This window comes from Myotis davidii, unplaced genomic scaffold (genome assembly GCF_000327345.1).
Source record: "Myotis davidii unplaced genomic scaffold, ASM32734v1 scaffold415, whole genome shotgun sequence".
NCBI lineage: Eukaryota > Metazoa > Chordata > Mammalia > Chiroptera > Vespertilionidae > Myotis > Myotis davidii.
Window position 1 is genome coordinate 302,823 of NW_006287951.1, and position 12,477 is coordinate 315,299.

Sequence of the window (12,477 nt, forward strand, 5' to 3'; positions counted from 1 at the left end):
TGGGATACAGACTAGAAGAGTGGTATGAGTGTCAACACTTCCTCTGGCCAACAGAAGTTAAAAGATCAGCATTTGGTAGAGGAGAAGCTAAACATTAACATGAGAATTAGCTGTCCAGCCTTTGCAGCTGGCTGTACTAAAATGCACAGGAATCATACACAGCTCTTATTTCTTTGTGATGATGGACTCACTAAACAGCACCGGACAAAAAAAAGGCCCCCACAATCTTAGTTGTGGAGCAAATGGGCTCTCCAGCCTAGCATCCCATTCCCACCACCTGTGATCACATCCCAAGGTCCCTGAGGGGTGGTCACCCAGGTTCGCACCCGTCTACAAGCAAGAAGAGCACGGCAGCCTTCCCCTCCAGCGGCTCGCTCGTGGCCACCCCTGACTACTACCAGCGCCACCTGGGTTCCACTCCCAGTGACAGCTCCTCTGCCAGTGCCAAGTACCCTGGGGAAGCCACTTTCTACCACTCGGCTCTCCCCAAGGCCCACCCGGCTCATCAGTGGGCGAGCTTCTTTTCTGGGAAGTTCACTCTCTGGTTCATGGCCACCGTGTTGGAGTCCCCAGAGCACCTGGAATCTCCCCAGGCCTCCAGCGGCACCAGCACCTGTCACCTGGCTCAGGAAGCCACAAGGAAGCAGCCTGGTGGCCAGTCCTGCAAAGCCACCCTGGGGCCCCATCCTGAGTGACCGGACTTCCAGAGGTGCTAGGTATGTTTGAGCCCTTCCCCTCTCCCTCCGTGGCTCCTCCTCACCCCACCCCATAGAGTAGGCAGGCTTCAGCAAGCAGCATTAGGTTCTTCTTTATATCCAAATAGCAAAGCACCAACAAGGAAGCTGACAGAGCAGCGCTCTTTACTACCCAAGCCACACACCAGCCTACCTGACACCCCATGACTGTACCCGTGTGCCTTGCACCAAGTGGAATACAAAGGACAAGCAGCCAGCTCTTGTTTCAGAATATGGGAACATGACATCTTAACCTCTTGTTCCTTTCATAATGCTGGGTTAAAGGACCACTCTACGTATTGATACATAGTAGTGCTGGAAATGGGTACTCCCTTCCCACCCAATAAAGTCAAAATTCTGAGTGTAGAGGGAGCAAAATTAGGTCAGAATTACGTCTTACAGCATTGTTTTACACATACAATATTCTCAAACAGCAGTGATTCTGATAAAATTGACAAAACAATGTCCAGCAAACACACACACAGACACACACACACACACACACACACACACACACCCCTACCTTTAAGCAATATGAAACAATTATGAATCAGAAATTAGCCTAAAGCAAGAGTTGTATGCTTTCAACAAACCCCTCAAGAAAAGCATCAAGCTTACTGTACCTGATCATTTGAATTATGTTTTAATCTTTATATCATTAGCCTCCAGGTACATCTGAGGGTATCGAAATCGAAAGGAATTTATCAGTCAGGGTTCTTTTTAAATAAAGAACATAAGTCTATGTTTATAATTTTGCTTTAGATCTATTAAAACTTGTTGCCATGTAACCTGAAATTTGTTAAATATTCTCACCAGCAATGCAAATTTTTTCAGTATACAGAGTTTAAAAACTCTTGAAGTCTTAAAGTCTTGAAGTGAAATCACTTTAGTTTTTTTTAAATGTTCCAAAATAATGATTATATTAAAATAAAAGTCCATTGATTTATACTGTAAATCTCCTAGGGTCTCATGTATGAAATTGCTTAATACACTCCTCATTATCATATATGCTGATGGCCTTACCTGTCTGCATCGACAGTCACATCGTGAACACCTCTCTGAACGGCATCCCTGGAAGTCACTGGGTCTGGAATTCGGTTCAGACTTCTAGTGTACAGGTTGAGTCCTCCATCTGTCATGTACCTGAAAATAAATGTGTGATGAATCAGCAGAAAATTAAATGAGCTCATCTGACAACTGCAGTTAATAAACAAACTGTGTTCACATTTTTCAATAATTATGCAAATATTCTTTATTATAGTTTTTTTTCTACATAAACATTATACTCACCAGAAATAATTAGAATATATTTTCAAGTTTATTAGGAAATCAGTCTTCCTTACTACAATAAATAACTAGCCAATTATAGAACCTTCTGTTTTCCCCCTTTTGTAATCTGTATTTTGAATAGGCTTGTAAATAATATAACGCTTAGCAAAATAAAAGCAACATCATTTTAGTTTTTGAAGCATTGATGGTCACAAGAGTAATGGAACATGACTAAACTTTAAATTAATTTATTTGACAAGTGGAATATATGCTACAGTTGGCCATTATCAGAAGCTAATAACCAAGATGTATAAAATGTTTAATATGTTGCCAGAAACTTTTCAAATAGTTCACATGTTATAACATTATTTATGCCCATATTAGAGATAAAGAAATAAGTAGGCAGGAAAGGTTAGGACTTACACAAGGTCATTCAAACAGTCATGGCAGATTTGAGAAATGAATCTACAAAGTTTGCTCCAGGGACCATGATCTTAACCACCAGGCATTGCTCTCTGAACTGAAGGACCACACGGTCTGCCCATGTCCTGTCTGGGATCTATTTCCCTATGATCACAGTATGGAGCGCGGCTACAGTGTTTGGACAGGTTCAAGCCTTGGACTGAGGAGAGGGCACAGTCCTCTCATGGCCACGTGCAAGTCCCAGCTTGGAGGGCAGAGCCTTCCCAGCACAATTATAGCCAACAGCTGTAGTTGTAAGTTTGAGCCTGTGGTCCAAACACGTGGCCCCACATGCCTGAGTGATGTGAGCTTGATAGAGTTCAGGTGCATATAGTTGAGTAGGATTGAAACCAATGAGAATGCTGTAAACATCTTGATCACGCCCTTATTTTGCCTCGTGGCACCTGTTATAAAATAAAGACATGGCTAGTGGGCTCGGGTGCTGTCCATCAGAGGAGCAGCGTCCCACCAAGACCCAGCTTTCATTCTCTTGTCTGTCATTTCTAAGCCTTTCATCGCCCCAACTCAGGGTCACTAAATCAGGTTGAGCCGGCATGAGTATGCCATGGCCATGCTGGCTCCCCACATCACCACCATTACTCAGGGTCGGTACAGCCTCAGTCACATTACTGTTAGGTAATCTTGCTTGCTGGACCAAGGAGGATGAGCTATTTTTTCCCCCTTGAGAACTGGGGTAAAGACATAGTCTTTCTATGTGGATAGAGTGGATGATAATGGAAACCCAGGAGCTGTGGGTGTTTATCAGCACTACATGCGAAGAGCTAGCTACAGAGAAAGCTGGTCAGCAAAGTAAAATCAATGGCGCAGGTGCACAAAAAGAAGCAGAGACCGTTGGCCTCGTGGCTTCAGCTTCACAACTTGCCCTTGGGTTCTGGGAGTCATCCTTGCTTCTTTATGATAGGTGACCATTGTGCTTAAGCAAATTCAAGTTGGTTTCTCTTTTTCGTATCAACAAATGTAATCATGATCATCCTGAACATTCACCAAACTGCTGCAGCAGGGTTGTGAAATCGGCTAATTGCTTACAGGATTAGTAAATTCTGTCCTTACTAGTTGAAAGACCTTGAACGAGTCTCATAAACTGTGCCTCAATTTCTTCCTCTGAAAATGGGAAGAATAAAATCTAGTACAGATAGGTTTTATGACAATTAGAGAATACATAAAGCTCTTACTGTGAGAACCCTATAAATAATAGCTACTTGTTCACAAAGCCTCTCTCATATATTTTGAAAAGGAAATATATGAATTTTATATACAAACCAATAACACTAAGTCATGATGCATTATATCCTCATAATATGGTTAAGTTTCTTGATAACTAAAGAATTTAGTTCCACAAAAATTAAAAATTAAAAGGTGACTTTGTTCTACAAAATGTGTAGAACACTGACATACTCTTTTAATTTGGAAATATTGGATAAAGTCTAACTGTTTTGATAATGATTGGGAGCATCATTGCCTGTACAAAATGGGACAATTAGAGTAAAGGGATAGTTGTCCTTCTAAATGTTATTGCCTTTTTTCTTAAGGTGGAATGTATGTATTTTCAGATAAAGTAAAATGGTTTAGTAGCAAATATTTTTCTCATTCACTCTCTTTTTAAAATTGTGTTTTAAAAGGTTGAGGGTGGTGGATATCTTTTCTCCAGACAAGTGAAATTCTTCCTTTTTTTTTTTTTTTTAAAGCTATCAACATGCTTAATCCTACACTTAACCTCTGCAGGAAATTATAACAATGCTTACATGGTATGTTTTACATCTTACTGGTCTGTCTTATTCATCTGTGTATCTCCAAAAGTGTTTAGCAAAGTGTTCTGTATATAAGTTTGGGATCAACAAATATATTAAATGTTTGTTTAGTAGAATTTAAAAGGCTTCTATTTTGTAGGAAGAAACTATCATAGCTGAACTCAGCAACTTGAACTATAATAGTGACACATGTAAAAGGGAATAGATGAAAGAGCACTTCAATTAAAGACATAACCTTCCAGTTTTTCAATACTTAAATTTCTATAGACAAGACTATTTTAAAACTAATTATCAAAATTAAAAAACCCATATATTTAAATTTTCCATGAATTAGAAAGAAATAATTTTTTCAGGAAGCATTTCAAAGCATATTAGTTTTTCTTTGGCCCTTCCATTTGCCAGGTAAATATCAAATATGTTTATAAGAGCTATTAATTGAACCAAAAAATAGTGTATATATAATTCATCTCTTTACAGACACTCTCTCATTTGAATGTTGGCAGGGCATTTTCATAATAGAACCATGAGTTTGTATTTGAAAAATTTAAACAGGCATCACACAAGTAGACAAATTTCTTATTAAATTTTTTCTTAGTAATTCTTCCTTCTTTTCATTCTTTCTAGAGGGTTTAAATATCTTTAAAAACCCCATAAATTTCATAGTTCCTCTAGAAAAATTATGCTACAGTCCGGGAGCTATAAATGTTAGGGAATCTTTTTGAAAGAATAATGGAATTTTTAAAAAAAGGTTTTCCTAATAATACTATATCTAAACTTCAGAACTATCAGCCAAGATGAGTTTGAGAAGAAGTAATAGTTATAAGGAAGATTGGTACAAACAAAAAAATTCAAAGGAAACTTGCGAAGGTTAAAGACAAAAATAAATTCTCTCAAACTATAAAAATCTTAGGATAATTCTAAATTTATGTTCAAGTTCTTTAAGCTATAAAATGATTCCCATTCAAAAAACCCAATAGTCTCACAAAGCATTTCTAATCCCTCCTCCCTTCCACTGCCACCTCTCTTCTTTTTTAAAAAATCTTTATTGTTGAAGGTATTGCATAGGTCCTCCTTTTCCCCCATTAACCTTTTCCAGCCGGCTCCTGCCCCCCTCCCCTCCCAGGCCCTCACCACCCCAATGTCTGTGCCCACGGGTTATGCATATATACATACAAGTTCATTGGTTCTGAGCAGAGAAACCTTACACACTTACAGCATACCTCCTTTAGGTGTCTGTTTTCCAAGTTAATATTTCCGGGTCCCATGGCCAACCCTGTTCTAGGATATTAAACTGCTTTCTAGGCATAAATATGTGGCTTTCCCACAATCACAACAGATATAGCATAAACTGAGCATGTATTATATTCACCACTAAAGCTCATGCTCCTTTTGCACGTGCTAATATAGTTATGGGAAACATACCAACAACCCATGCAACAAACCAGAGATATTACGCTTTCCTCTTGTCACCGCCAACCCCAACTATTACAAGATGGTGTCAGTTCAAATACGTGAATCTGCATCACCATCCTCTAATTTTGTCTGAAATAAGAGAAAATTATTAAAAAAAACACCTCATTTTCTTCTGTTGTTCAACCCTACTTTCTCAGTCAACATAAAGATATATATCGCTACCATCATAACTACTCTGTGCTTTTTAAGGAAAGACTTACAGTGAAATATATTTATGCAAGTACAGAAAGTGTAACAGTACATTTAAATAATAAAAATAATATCAACTTCCATGTGCTTATTACCTGGCATCAGAAATAGAACATTTCCAGTTTCTTCAATGTCCATATAGGCACCTTCCAATCATATCCCCAAACCTCTCTTCCAGAGATATCTACCATGTTGGATTTTGTGTTCAGCTTTCCTTCACTTTCCTTTATGGTTTTACCACATGGACATGCATCCCTAATTATGAATATTGTTTAGCATCACTTGGATTTGAACTTGAAATAAACTGAATCATACTATATGTATTATTTTGTGACTACTTTCCTTCACTCAAAATGACATTTTTGCAAATCATCTATCGTGTTGTACTACTCATTTCACAGACATGCAGCTCTGTTCTACCCATGCACTTCAGTGTATTAATCCCTTTCAATACTATGGACATCGGAGTTGTCTTTGTCCTCTTGCTGCCATGAACACCTGTGTGCACACATTTCCTGGTGCTGACAGGCGGGACTTATCTAAAGTCTATAGCCAGGAAAAGAATCACCGCGTCCTAAGAGAGACCCAAAGGTGTTCATTCTTACTAGTCACAAACAATTCTCAAAGTAGTTTCAGGATAAACTTCTACTTGCCCATGGGTGAAAATTCTCATTCTGGTTTTAATTTACAAGTTCCATCCACACTATGAAGCAGGTGGATCATATTTTTACTTTGCTATAGGCCATTTTGTTTTGTTTTTGAAATGTCTGTTTATGCCTTTTGCTCATGCCTTTTGCTCATTTTACTATGACAGTCTGTTTTGTTGGTTTGTTTTTTTACTTTCCTCAGTTACTAATCTGTTATTAGTTATATGTGTTGCATATGAGGTTTCATCCATATATTTTTCTCTCGATTGTTTTCATGTGAAATTAATTTTTCTGCATATCAGAAATTTGATTTAAAAACCTTTTTAGTTTTTTCACAGTTACTGGTTCTATTATTTCTGTGTAGTGCTTAAAAATGTGGTAATTAGCTTTAGAGAAGTTTGGACTCTGTTCCCATCTCCTCCATTAAGCTGGACAACATTTTTACCTTTATTGCTACATCCTGTTCAGTTTGGAATCCTGCCCTGAAAGGGAGCTGTACCTGGACAGTTTAATATATTCATAGGAGATTTCTCCATTCCCCTCAGATATGACCTCCAACCCTTCCTCTCCTTGGCTGGTCGCCCAGCTTCAGCAATCTTTAAGTCTCCCCTGTGTTTTCTCCTCAGTTTCTCTGGGCTGTTCTTGGGTTCTTCTGTTTCCAATGTTATCAGATGCCCTACTGCTCCCCTGTGCTACTTCTTACACACATGCTGAGACCATGCTGGTCCCCTGGCTCTTGGCTGTTCATCCCTAATTGCTCATACTTTGGGTTTGAGATTATACCTTGTATCATCTTCTTTGGGGTGTGTAAAGAGTAATCACAATTTTTCATCTTTGCTATCTTGTTGCTTTGTCTGTTTTTGTAGGAAATTTGGAAGATTCAAAACCTATACTTCAACCATAACTTCCTAGAATTCTATAATTTTATACTCAATATCTCATTTTAGCCTTTGGGTGTTACAATTAGTTATTTTTTTATCATCACCAAAGGATATGTTTTTTAATTGATGAGAGAGAGAGAGAGAGAGAGAGAGAGAGAGAGAGAGAGAGAGAGAGAGTCATTGATGTGGCATAGAGAGTCATTGCTGTGAGAGACAAACATCAATCGTTTGCCTCCCTTACACATTCAGACTAGGGACCAAAATCATAATGTAGATATATGCCCTGATTTGGAATCAAACCCACAACCTTTTGGTGTACAGGGCTATGTTCCGACCAACTGAGTCACCTGGCCAGGGCACAGTTAGCTATTTTTAATGACATGAATACACAGGGCTTCTCAAGTGTTTATTTCCCTTCAGTTCAGCATCATCCCTTCAATAAACACAGATAGAATTAAGAATTGACCCCTAGATCAAATGTGCTAGCTAAGAAAACTACACTGATAATGAATGATTGCTATAAAGCTCATTTATATTTTTTTGTAAAAAAACAACCACTCCTAGGAGAGAAATGTGTACAAGTAGACATGTAGACAATCTCACAGGATCAGTATGATGGCTGAGTTTACACGGGAGCCAGACTGCTTAGGTTCAAGTCCACCATTGCTTGCTTCAAAAAATGTTGAATTCTCACAATGTCTTTTAAGTAATTTTCTGAGTTCTGCCTAAAGTTACTTAAACTTTAAATGCACAGAATTTTTCCTTAGCATGTAGTAAGAGCTTTATAAGTGTTGGTTAGATTTACCAGCTATTTTTTCTACTAGAATTCCTACATTCACTAAAAAATAACTCATATCTTAAAAATAAAATTAGTGGAAGCATTAGAGTTAGGAATCTGTTGTTTACCATGTAAATCTTTTCTAAATTTTTATTTATTTATTTATTTATTTGATTTCAGAGAAGAAGGGAGAGGGAAAGATAGAAACATCAATGATGAAAGAGAATCATCCATCAGCTGCCTCCTGCACGCCCCCCCCCCAGGGGATCAAGCCTTCAACCCAGGCATGTGCCCTGACCAGGAATCAGATTGTGACCTCCTGGCTCATAGGTTGACACTCAACCACTGAGCCACACGAGCTGTGCTACCATGTAAGTCTTTTTAACCCAACTCAGGTAACCCACCCTTTCCAATGTCATGCATGCTTCACTCATCACAAACTTTACCAAAGGAGAAGGGTGGGGGGGATCAAGGAAGAAGCAGGATTAAAATATCCACCTCTCTTTTTAAAAACTTCATTCCACAGTATTAAATTTCTTTGTGTTTGAGTAATGTGACTTAAAGTCAAATTTTAGGTTATAATCTTGGCCCGACTATTTATCACTGACACGCCTGCTGATAACTTCACTTTCCATTCAAGTAAAATAAGTAACTTCCCCCCAATATTCCAGCTTGTGCCTCCTCTGCTTCATAAATAAAGACTTTTCCAAGGGGACTCATTTGAAGCAAGAGGCCTTCCTATGACTAATTCCTAATTACTGGCAGATCCACACCCCCACGTGTTTAAAGTAATTTTCAAAAGAGAAGAAAGAGATAAGCCTTTGCATGCCTCAGGAATTCTGAACTCGCAGATGCTGATTAATTTTCAGAGTGCTACAGCACATGGAAAAATGAAGCTCCATTCCCATTTACCTCATGACATTCCTCCTGGTTACATGAGAAAAAGAAACCCTAAATTAAACATTTTCATGCAGTACTGTCTTCTGTCCATTTAATCACTAAACCATACTTGCAAAAATTGGGAACAGAAAGTGAACTCTATGACTCAACGTTTTTAAGAATTATAGCACTGACATCTATGTGCCCTTTTTTCTTAAGGAAAAACACCATTAAATTAAAATTCCCCTGGAGTGTCTCTAGCCCTCTCTTCTTTACACCTTTTAATTATGGCTGAAACTCCAGCGTACATCCTGTGGATGCCAACAATGGCACACTATGTAACCTGTTGGGCAATGATGTACAGCACGCCATGGGTGTCCCCCACACAAAGCTCACCAGTCATACCTAAGCTGAGACCAGCCATAACACCTGCTGACCATGTCTAGTCAGTCACCTTCCCCCCAGGGAACAGAGCTCTGAGTCATTCCTTAACTTTCAGCATCCTGTACGCTATCTACCATGGAAAACAGAAAATGTATAAGACGAAGCAGGTAAAAACCACCAGAGGAAGTTGTCATGTGGATTTGAATTATTTCTACTTAGTCTATTTATAAGCTACATATGAATGACTGCTGGTCAACATAAAACATGTGGACCACTGATGCTTATTTAAATGGACTCATTGTTGAACTCTCCAAGACTTCATTTGAAAGACTGATAAGGCACAAAAATAGAGAATAGAAGTCTGAATTGGGTTTCTACTGGAGCATGAAATAAGTAGGGACGACAATGGGAATAACATTTTTTTTCCTTCTTAGTGAATTAAGCAGAAACTGGCCAGCACTCATGAAAGCAATGTCCTCTTCCTCCTTGGCACACAGCTGAACTCTTGGTCTTGGCCTGGCTTATAGTTGTGGCCACACGGCTGTTCTGCATAAAGGAATGTGGATAGAAGTCACATGCACCACTTGCTGGCTTGGTACATATGAAATAGTCTAACATCATGGCCCTTCCTTTCTTTGCCATCTGCCTTTTGAATATGAATGCCCAGTGACATTGGAAACATGGCTGGATAAAAGCAAAATTACTCACCGGCCACCTTAGTCTATGAAAGACTATATAGTGCACATTCCCCAACTGAAGGTCAGAAACACCAGTGAGGGTTTTATAGGAAGGAGAAATGAACTTTGTGTGAAGTTACTGAGATTTTGAGATTTCTCTGTTACAGGAGTTAATGTTAACTAACAGAGCCCATAAAATTCTTCTGAGTATAGGTATGCCTGTAATATACATTATTATATGCAGAGAGCAGTTGTTTAAGAAACTACTTATCTAATAATGTATACACACATACACATGTCAATATATTACTATCCATTTACTGAATAAATGGGCACATATAAAAACATTGTGTCTAATTGACAAGCACTGCACTCACAAAGCCTAAAATGTTGCTTGAAACATAGGATGAACTCAAGACTAAATTTCAATACATGTAGGGTGTCCCCAAAAATGTACACACACACTTTGAGTAATTATAAAGGCAGTGTTTATTAAAATGCATTTCATTTTCAAAATTGAACTATCAGCTGTTAAAGTGTGTATACACTTTTTGGGACACCCTGTACATACATACACCCACATCTAAGCTCATTATTCCTCTTCTCTTCCTATTCTTCTCTGAGAAGTCCTCATGTCTCCCATAATTTCTGCTCCCTACTATATGAGATCATAGCCTCCATTATATCTCTAGCCTGGACACTAGTTTTGTTTAAGTTACTTTTGCTTTATCCCCCTGTAACCATGCAGAAACCTTATTTTCTTTAATCTGGCTTTTTATTTTGATTTTTCCCCCCCTTTAACTCAAACTGGCCTCATAGGTGAGGCCACCCACCCACCTCCTGACTCACCCACCTCCCTTTCCCTCCAGACAATGAAGTTCTGGTCAGCATCCAGTAGTCTTAGAAACAAGGTCTTGGGTCTACTGACTATTGGGACAGAGTTTTCAGTCAAACTAAACATAATATCTTGGCCTCAGTTGTGTTTTAGCTCCAGAACCAGCAAAGCAGAACAATCCCACAGAACAAGTCCTTGTGAAGCTGGACAGAGCATCTCCATGGCTGACGTCAGGACCAAATGCAATAATCAATTACCCCTACTCTAGCACCAACCAGTCAGTAGACACCACCACCCTCACTCTGTTGGTCACCATGATTAATGATTTTCCCCTATATAAGCCATCCCGCAGAAGCCATCGGGGAGCCAGGTCTTTGAGCATGAGCTACCTGTGACTCCAGGCATAGTGCCATCTCCTTAATGAGTCTTTTTTTTTTCTGGCTGCAAACTCCTGTTCATGTCTTATTGGGCTTTGATGTGCTCAGGCAAATGGACCCCTTCAGTCCGGTAACACCCTTGTTTCCAACTCTGCAATTTTAACTGTACTTATCATCTCCTCTCTTTGCTTTCTCTCCAAAATAAAAATATCACAAGTTCTATATGTGCCTATTTTCTTTAATGGTATCATTTTCTACTTCTTGTGATTATAAAATGGGCATCTTGTCTGAATTATCTTTCTCTCTTACTATTATACCCTCATGAGCCACCCATCATTGTGTCTTCAAAATTTTCCTTTGTGATATCTCCTATATCAATCTCTCCCCACTTCATCCTATATTTCTGACCTTAAAACTTGGACCCAGATTTGTGTAATGGTCCCTGAAATCTATCCCCACAGTTTCTTCCCTCAATCCATTTTTCAGATTCCCCTTAAACTGGTCTTCCTAAAACCATCATCATCCTCATATTCTGCTATTATTAGGTAATCTTCTCTAAGACACAGTGCTTTCCATTGTGTTCAGTACAGACTTTAGACCTCTTAGGTTAATGTTCCTGAGGCCTGTCACAATAGTTCCTGTCTCTCAAATCTTATCTTTAAATATCTTCTGCAATACGTACACTTTTCTTACAAATTTCCTCTTAATATATTTCTCTCCTCTCTAGCTATTTGAATCTCTCTAGGAACAGAACTAAAGTGTTTCCTTTTCTTATTCATTCCATTCTATTTCATGCCAGGATTTAGTGCTTTCTCCTTATTCTGAACTCTCAGCTCAATTTTATCTGTATGAACCTTTTGAAATTACACATTGCACTGTGGATGTCCCTTGATGTCTGAGTTAAACTGCTCCCTTGATACGCCTTCTCTCTCCAGATAAGCATGTTCCATGTGTGTAAATAAACACAGTCAATCCTCATTATCCACCAATTCCACATTTGCGAATTTGGCTCCTCATTAAAATGTGTAGCCCCCGAATCAGTACTTGCAGATCTTCCCTGTCACTCACGGACATGCTCAGAGCAGCGAGAAGTCTGAGCTGCCCATGTGGACATTGCTGACAG

General features: G+C 38.9%; 1 protein-coding gene across 1 annotated transcript in view; it reads right to left on the minus strand.

Annotated features, from left to right (window-relative positions):
- NAV3 (neuron navigator 3) overlaps nucleotides 1–12,477 on the minus strand; it is a 351,070-nt gene that overhangs the window by 146,095 nt on the left and 192,498 nt on the right. The window contains 1 exon segment of the mRNA XM_015561356.1: nucleotides 1,758–1,877. Coding sequence (XP_015416842.1) covers nucleotides 1,758–1,877 — 120 coding nt within the window.